Source organism: Nesoenas mayeri, assembly GCF_963082525.1.
Source record: "Nesoenas mayeri genome assembly, chromosome: 36".
Lineage (NCBI taxonomy): Eukaryota > Metazoa > Chordata > Aves > Columbiformes > Columbidae > Nesoenas > Nesoenas mayeri.
In genome coordinates, this window is record NC_137577.1 from 209,441 (window position 1) to 219,542 (window position 10,102).

The following is a 10,102-nucleotide window of genomic DNA, read 5'->3' on the forward strand; positions in this document are numbered from 1 at the left end:
GTCATCATCATCATCGTCATCATCAACATCATCGTCATCATCATGGGACATCAATGGGGAGATCATCATCATCACCATCAACATCATCATCATCAACAACATCGTCATCATCATCATCAACATGGGCTCTCCTCACACCCTCCCAGCCCCATAGCGAGGGGACCCAGGCGTCCGGGCGCCATTATAACCCCCATTGATGCTGGTGAAACCAACCTTGTGCAGCTTCTTATGCAAAACCCCTTGCACCAAGACTCTCCCCACACCCCCCCAGCCCCATAGCTCGGGGACCCAGGCGTCCGGGCCCCACACTGACCAGTCGTAGTCCATGACGGCGATGGTGAGCCCCACGAGGCGCACGCTGTCCTGGGGGAGGTCGAACACCAGCGCCTCGTTGTAACTGGGGTTCAGCGTGTTCTTCTTGATGGACGTCTTGCGCTTCTTCAGCCGCCGGCCCTCGGACATCAGGGACGCCTTCACGTAGGGATCTGTGGGGCAGACCCATAGCGACCCATAGACACACATGGTGAACCCATAGAGACACATAGAGACCCATAGAGACCAATGGTGAACCCATAGAGACACATAGAGACACATAGAGACCCTCGGACATCATGGACGCCTTGACGTAGGGATCTGTGGGGCAGACCCATAGCGACCCATAGAGACACATAGAGACCCATAGGGACCCACAGAGAGCCATGGTGACACATAGAGACCCATAGAGACCCATAGGGACCCAAAGAGACCCACAGAGACCCATAGAGACCCTCGGACATCAGGGACGCCTTCACGTAGGGATCTGTGGGGCAGACCCATAGCGACCCATAGACACACATAGAGACACATAAAGACCCATAGAGACACATAGAGACCCATAGAGACCAATGGTGAACCCACAGGGACCCATAGAGACACATAGAGACCCTCGGACATCAGGGACGCCTTCACGTAGGGATCTGTGGGGCAGACCCATAGCGACCCACAGAGACACATAGAGACACATAGAGACCCATAGAGACACATAGAGACCCAAAGAGATGCATAGGGACCCATAGAGAGCCATAGAGACCCATAGTGACCCAAAGAGACACATAGAGACCCCATAGAGACACATAGAGACCCATAGAGACCCATAGTGACCCAAAGAGACCCATAGAGACCTGAAGAGACCCATAGAGACCCATAGGGACCCATAGAGACACATAGAGACCCATAGGGACCTGAAGAGACCCATAGAGAGCCGTAGAGACCCATAGTGAACCCATAGCGACCCATAGAGACCAATGGTGAACCCATAGAGACACATAGTGACCCAAAGAGACCCATAGAGACCCATAGAGACCCATAGAGATACATAGAGAGCCCATAGAGACCAATGGTGAACCCATAGAGACCCATAGTGACCCAAAGAGACCCATAGAGACACATAGAGACCCATAGAGACACATAGAGACCCATAGAGACCCATAGAGACACATAGAGACACATAGAGAGCCCATAAAGACCAATGGTGAACCCATAGAGACCCATAGTGACCCATGGTGAACCCACAGAGACACATAGAGACCAATGGTGAACCCATAGCGACCCATAGAGACACATAGAGACCCATAGAGAGCCATAGAGACCCATAGTGACCCAAAGAGACACATAGAGACACATAGAGACCCATAGGGACCTGAAGAGACCCATAGAGACCCATAGAGACCCATAGAGACCCATAGAGACCCATAGGGACCTGAAGAGACCCATAGAGACCCATAGAGACCCATAGAGACCCATAGAGACACATAGAGACACATAGAGATACGTATAGACCCATAGAGACCATAGAGATCATAGACACCCATAGAGACCCATAGGGACCCATAGAGACACATAGAGACCCATAGAGACACATAGACCCATGTCCCCCATACACCCCCATGTCCCCCTGTCCCCATATATCCCCATATCTCCCTGTCCCCCATACACCCCCATGTCCCCTAGTCTGTCCCCACGTCCGCGTGTCCGTCCGTACCCGAGTATCCGGTGAGGTCCATGGCGCGCAGGTTGGTGGCCCGGATGACGGTGACCGTGAGCCCGTGTCCCCATATATCCCCATATATCCCCATATCCCCCTGTCTGTCCCCATATCCCCCAGTCTGTCCCCACGTCCGTGTGTCCGTCCGTACCCGAGTAGCCGGTGAGGTCCATGGCGCGCAGGTTGGTGGCCCGGATGACGGTGACCGTGAGCCGCCCGGCCGTGGGCAGGTAACACAGCGAGAAGTTCAGCTCGCCCAGCTCCGCCTTCTCCTGGGGGGGCAGGATGGGTGCGCATGCAAATGAGCATGCAAATGAGCATGCAAATGAGCATGCAAATGCACAGACAAATGTATCTATAAGTGCAAATGCACATGCAAACGCACACAGCAAATCATCGACAATTGCACATACAAACGCACCTACAAATGTACGTGCATATGTAAATGCATATGTAAATGCACATGTAAATGCACACGCAAATGCACATGCAAATGCACATGCAAATGCATATGGAAATCCATATGCAAATGCATATACCAAATCATCTACAAATGCACATGCAAACATTACAAATGCACTTACAAATGCACTTACAAATGCACATGCAAATGCATTTACAAACGCATATGTAAGTGCATGTGCAAATGCACATGTAAATACATACGTGAATGCATATGCAAATGTGTATGCAAATGCACATGCAAATGCACATGCAAATGCTTATGTAAATGCACGTGCAAACGTACATGCAAAGGCACCTACACATGCACCTACAAATGTATTTACACAAACATATGTAACCGCACATACAAACACACATGCAAATACACATGTAAATGCACAAACACATATGTAAATGCACATGCAAACACGTATGTAAAGGCACATACAAACGCATATGTAAATGCACATGCAAACACATATGCAAAGGCACACGCAAATGCACATACGCACCTACAAATGCAATTACACACACATATGTAAACGCACATGCAAACACACCTACAAACGCATTTACACACACATATGTAAGGGCACATGCAAACGCACATGTGAATGCCCATGCAAACACACATGCAAACACACATGCAAACGCATATGCAAATACACATACAAACACACATGCAAATGCATATGTAAAGGCACATACAAACGCACATGCAAATGCATATGTAAAGGCACATACAAACACATATGTAAAAGCACATACAAACACACATGCAAATGCATATGTAAATGCCTATACAAACACACATGCAAATGCACATGCAAACACACATGCAAATGCATATGTAAATGCCTATACAAACACACATGCAAACGCACATGCAAACACACATGAAACGCATATGTGAATGCACATGCAAACACACATGCAAACGCACATGCAAACACACATGAAACGCATATGTGAATGCACATGCAAACACACATGCAAACGCACATGTGAAAGCACATACAAACACATATGTAAAAGCACATACAAACACACATGCAAATGCATATGTAAATGCACATACAAACACACATGCAAACGCACATGCAAACACACATGCAAACGCACATGTGAATGCACATGCAAACACACATGCAAATGCACATGTAAATGTATATACAAACACACATGCAAATGCATATGTGAATGCACATGCAAACACACCTACAAATGCATATGCAAATGCACATGCAAACGCATATGTGAATGCACATGCAAACACATATGTGAATGCACATGTAAATGCATATACAAACACACATGCAAACGCACATGTGAATGCACATACAAACACACATGCAAACACACATGCAAATGCACATACAAACACACATGCAAATACACATGCAAATGCATATGTAAATGCACATACAAACCCACATGCAAACGCACATCTAGAGGCACATACAAACACATATGTAAAAGCACATACAAACACACATGCAAACGCATATGTGAATGCACATACAAACACACATGCAAACACATATGTAGAGGCACATACAAACACATATGTAAAAGCACTTACAAACACACATGTAAATGCATATGTAAATGCACATACAAACACACATGTAAATGCATATACAAACACACATGCAAATGCACATGTAAATGCATATACAAACACACATGCGAATGCACATACAAACGCACATGCAAACGCACATGCAAATGCATATGCAAACACACACGCAAACGCGCCCCCTATGTCACCGCTCACCCCCGCGGCCTCCAGGATGTCCCTCCAGATGGGCACGTCGGCGCCGCGCTCCACGGCCTCCAGCAGGTTGTCCAGCACCACGTGCCCGATCAGGTCGTGGCGCGAGAAGCGGTCGAAGTCGTAGACGCTGAAGTGCAGGCGGCGCGAGGGCAGCTCGGCGAAGGGCACCCCGAAGCTGAACGTCTCCTCGAAAACGGGGTTCAGGGTGCGACGGTGCACCTGGGGACCCCAAAAAATGGACTCGGCGCGTGGGAAAACCCCCCCAGGGAAATGGGGAGTGTGGTGGTGGATCCGGATCCGGAGTATTGAGGGTAGTCCGGGCCGGGATTTCCATTTGTACCCATTCATCCCACTCAGCCCATTCACCCCATTGTCCCCATTCACCCCATTATCCCCATTCACCCCATTGTCCCCATTCACCCCATTATCCCCATTCACCCCAATACACCCATTCACCCCATTACCCCCATTCACCCCATTCACCCCGTTATCCCCATTCACCCAGTTACCCTCCCACCCCTTTATCCCCATTCACCCCATTATCCCCCCCACCCCTTTATCCCCATTCACCCCATTATCCCATTCCCCCCATTATCCCCATTCACCCCTTCACCCCTTTATCCCCATTCACCCCCTCACCCCATTATCTCCATTCACCCCGTTATCCCATTCACCCCAATACACCCATTCACCCCATTACTCCCATTCACCCCATTCACCCCGTTATCCCCATTCACCCCATTATTGCCCCATTCACCCCATTGCCCCCTCACCCCATTATCCCCATTCACCCCATTCCCCCCGTTATCCCCCTCAGCCCATTGCCCCATTCACCCCATTACCCCATTCCCCCCATTATCCCCATTCACCCCATTATCCCATTCACCCTGTTATCCCATTCCCCCCATTATCCCCATTCACCCCATTCACCCCATTATCCCCAATACACCCATTCACCCCATTACCCCCATTCACCCCATTGACCCATTCACCCCAATACACCCATTCACCCCGTTATCCCCATTCACCCCGTTACCCTCCCACCCCTTTATCCCCATTCACCCCATTATCCCCCCCACCCCTTTATCCCCATTCACCCCATTATCCCATTCCCCCCATTATCCCCATTCACCCCTTCACCCCTTTATTCCCATTCACCCCCTCACCCCATTATCTCCATTCACCCTGTTATCCCATTCACCCCAATACACCCATTCACCCCATTACCCGCATTCACCCCATTCACCCCGTTATCCCCATTCACCCCATTATTGCCCCATTCACCCCATTGCCCCCTCATCCCATTATCCCCATTCACCCCATTCCCCCCGTTATCCCCCTCACCCCATTGCCCCATTCACTCCATTATCCCATTCACCCCCATTACCCCATTCACTCTAATCACCCCTTTATCCCCATTCACCCCATTATCCCCATTCACCCCATTACCCCCACACACCATTATCCCCATTCACCCCAATACCCCCATTCACCCCATTATCCCATTCACCGCATTGCCCCCATTATCCCCATTCACCCCATTACCCCATTCACCCCATTACCCCATTCACCCCATTCACCCCATTCACCCCATTACCCCCATTCCCCCCCACCCCTTTATCCCCATTCACCTCATTCTCCCCATTATCCCATTCACCCCATTATCCCATTCACCCCAATACCCCCACTCCCCCCATTACACCCCCACCACCCCTTTATCCCTATTCACTCCATTCCCCCTACTCCCCCCATTCCCCCCATTATCCCCATTCCCCTCTACTCCCATTCCCCCCATTATCCCATTCACCCCATTACCCCATTCCCCCCCATTATCCCATTCACCCCATTATCCACATTTCCCCCCTTCCCCCCCACCCCCATTATCCCATTCCCCCCATTATCCCATTCACCCCATTACCCCATTCCCCCCATTATCCCATTCACCCCATTACCCCCCATTATCCACATTTCCCCCCCTTTCCCCCCACCCCCCATTATCCCATTCCCCCCATTATCCCCATTCCCTCCCATTACCCCCCCCACCCCTTTATCCCCATTCACCCCATTCCCCCCCCATTCCCCCCACCCCCCCCATCCCCCCCACCTTAGTCTGGCACTTCTTCTTGCGCTCGGGCAGCAGGTGGATCTTCACGTAGGGGTCGCTGAGCCCGTTGGGATCCTTGGGCGCAGTTCCGCCGCACGCAGGACTCGAACCAGGAGCTGCTGGGAGCCGTAGGCGTAGCGCAGCGCCACGCCAGGCGGCCGCACGTCGGCGCGGCCCCGCGGGCCCCGTCCCCGTCCCCGTAAAGCTCGGGGCTGGATCTGACCCAACCCCGGGGCGCTGGGGGGGGGGGTCCGGTTTGTCTTCGGGTACCGGGGGGCTATGGGGGGGGGGAGAAATAGGGGGTCACCCACATATGGCCCCATGTGCCCCCCATATGTTCCCAGGTCCCCCCCATATATCCCCATGTCCCCCTGTGCCCTCCATATGGCCCCATGTCCCCCCCATATGTTCCCATATGCCCCATACCCTCATAGCCCCCCATATCCCCATACCCCCCCATATCCCCATACCCCCCATATGTCCCCATACCCCCCACTACCCCCAATACCCCCCATATCCCCGTACCCCCCATACCCCCTATATACCCATACCCCCCGTATCCCATACCCCCCCATATATCCCTATACCACCCCATATCCCCATACCCCCCATATGTCCCCATATGCCCCATACCCTCATACCCCCCATATCCCCATACCCCCCCATATCCCCATACTCCCCATATGTCCCCATACCCCCCACTACCCCCAATACTCCCCATATCCCCGTACCCCCCATACCCCCTATATACCCATACCCCCCGTATCCCATACCCCCCCATATATCCCTATACCCCCCATATCCCCCATACCCCCCATATGTCCCCATATGCCCCATACCCTCATACCCCCCCATATCCCCATACCCCCCCATATCCCCATACCCCCTATATGTCCCCATACCCCCCACTACCCCAATACCCCCCATATCCCCGTACCCCCCATACCCCCTATACACCCATACCCCCCCATATCCCCATACCCCCCCATATATCCCTATACCCCCCCATATCCCCCATATCCCCATACCCCCCAATATCCCCAATACCCCCCATATCCCCATACCCCCAATACCCCCCATATCCCCATACCCCCAATAACCCCCCATACCCCCCATACCCCCTTACCCCCCCATATCCCCATACCCCCTATACCCCCATATATCCCCAAGCCCCCCCATATCCCTATACTCCCCATACCCCCTATATGTCCCTATACCCCCCCTACCTGCTCCCCAGCGCCCCCACATGTTGCTGCGCGACGTCGCGCTGCTCAACGCCCCCCCCCGCCGCGTCCCCCCCTAAATCGGGGTGACCCATGGATGCCCCCACTTGGGTGTCCCCTGCCCTGGGGGGGGGGGGAAGGGGGGGCCCCCCAACCTTCCCCCCTCCCCCCCCCTCAGGACACGGCCCCATATCCAAATAACACCGCTCGGGGGGGGGCGCTTCGAGTCCCCCCTCCCCCCCCCCACCCCGTTCAGTCAGGGGGTCCCCAAAAGGTGCCCCCCCCACCCCCATTAAGGTTTGGGGGGGGTCTTTGCGGGGGGGGGGCCACCCCCTTGTGGCCCCCCCTTGTGGCGCCAGGGGAGCCAGCAGAGCTTCCAGGACACGAACAGGGACACCCCCAAAAGGACGATCCCGCAGAAGGTGACGATGACGGACAGCAGACTGACGGACACCTCTGGGGGGGGGGGAGGGACCCAGGAGTTCGGGGAGGGACCCAGGAGTTCGGGGGGGGGTGGGGGGGGGGGGGGGGAGAAAGAGGGGAGACATAGGTGAGTGGGGGGGGGGCACCCGAGGGAGCCCCTGTCCCCATGTCCCATATCCCCATATATCCCCATATCCCCCCATATATCCCCATGTCCCCCCTGTCCCATATCCCCCTGTCCCCATATATCTCCATATATCCCCATGTCCCATATCCCCATATATATCCATATCCCCATATATCCCCACATCCCCCCATATATCCCCACATCCCCTTGTCCCCTCATGTCCCATATCCCCATATCCCCCTGTCCCCATATATTTCCATATCCCCCATATATCCCCATGTCCCATATCCTTATATCCCCATGTCCCATGTCCCCCATATATCTCCATATCCCCCATATATCCCCATGTCCCCCTGTCCCCCCCGTCCCCATGTCCCTATATCTCCATATCCCCCTGTCCCCATATCCCAATATCCCCATGTTGCCCTGTCCCATGTCCCCATATCCCCATGTCCCAATGTCCCATATCCCTATGTCCCATGTCCCCCTGTCCCCATATATCTCCATATCCCCTCATATATCCCCATGTCCCCCTGTCCCATATCCCTATATCCCCATATCCCCATGTCCCATATCCCCATATATCTCCATATCCCCATATATCCCCCTGTTCCCCCATGTCCCCCTGTCCCCATGTTCCTCCATGTCCCATATCCCTATATCCCCATGTCCTATTATCCCCACATCCCCATATCCCCATTACCCCCATATATCTCCATATCTCCCCATATATCCCCATGTCCCCCTGTCCCCATGTCCCCACATCCCCATGTCCCATACCCCATATATCTCCATATCCCCCCATATATCCCCATGTCCCCCTGTCCCCCTGTCCCCCATATACCCATGTCCCATATCCCCATGTCCCCATATATCTCCATATCCCCCCATATATCCCCATGCCCCCTGTCCCCATGTCCCATATCCCCATGTCCCAATACATCTCCATATGCCCTTGTCCCCCCGTCCCCCCATCCCCCCCTGTCCCATATCCCCCTGTCCCCATATCCCCATGTATCTCCATATCCCCCCATATATTCCCATGTCCCCCTGTCCCCATGTCCCATATCCCTATATCCCCACGTCCCCACATCCCCCTGTCCTCACATCCCCATGTCCCATATCCCCATATATCTCCATATCCCCCATATATTCCCCATGTCCTGATGTCCCATATCCCCATGTCCCATGTCCCTCTGTCCCCATGTCCCCCCGTCCCCATATCCCATATCCCCACACCCCCATATATCTCCATATCCCCCCATATATCCCCACATCCCCCTGTCCCCTCATGTCCCATATCCCTATATCCCCACGTCCCATATCCCCACGTCCCCATATCCCTATATCCTCATATATCTCCACATCCCCCCATATATCCCCATGTCCCCCCATGTCCCATATCCCCACATCCCCATGTCCCCATATATCTCCATATCCCCCCATATACCCCATGTCCCCCCTGTCCCCATATATCTCCATATCCCCATATATCTCCATATCCCCCCGATATATCCCCATGTCCCCCTATGCCCCCCATGTTCCCCTGTCCCCCCATGTCCCCCCATCCCCCCCATGTCCCCCCCGCCCCCTCACCCCCGTCCCCCCCCCGGGGGTGGCCGCGGTGCCGCAGCAGGTCGGTGAACTCCAGGCACTTGGGGTGCGGGGGGCGGGCGCGGGGGGCGAAGCAGAGCTCCTGCACCAGCCGCAGCGCCCCCCGGCACAGCTCGTCCTCGTAGTCCCCGGACATGTCTGCATGGGGTTACACACACCTTACACACACCTACACACCCCTACATACACCTTACACACCCCTACACACACCTACATATACCTACATACACCTTACACACACCTTACACACACCTACATATACCTACACACACCTTACATACACCTACACACACCTTACATACACCTTACACACACCTACAGACTCCTTGCATACACCTACAGACACCTTACATACACCTACACACAC

General features: G+C 53.6%; 1 protein-coding gene across 1 annotated transcript in view; it reads right to left on the bottom strand.

The window, feature by feature from the left end:
* The window catches only part of SYT3 (synaptotagmin 3), a gene marked incomplete at both ends in the record, with an annotated part of 18,776 nt that extends 8,905 nt beyond the window's left edge, over positions 1 to 9,871 (bottom strand). Inside the window, 8 exon segments of the mRNA XM_080361669.1 lie at positions 314 to 485; positions 2,175 to 2,295; positions 4,245 to 4,463; positions 6,349 to 6,431; positions 6,434 to 6,496; positions 6,499 to 6,585; positions 7,902 to 8,027; positions 9,718 to 9,871. Of these exon segments, the coding sequence (XP_080217795.1) occupies positions 314 to 485; positions 2,175 to 2,295; positions 4,245 to 4,463; positions 6,349 to 6,431; positions 6,434 to 6,496; positions 6,499 to 6,585; positions 7,902 to 8,027; positions 9,718 to 9,871 (1,025 nt within the window).
* Positions 9,872 to 10,102: the final 231 nt, after the last annotated feature.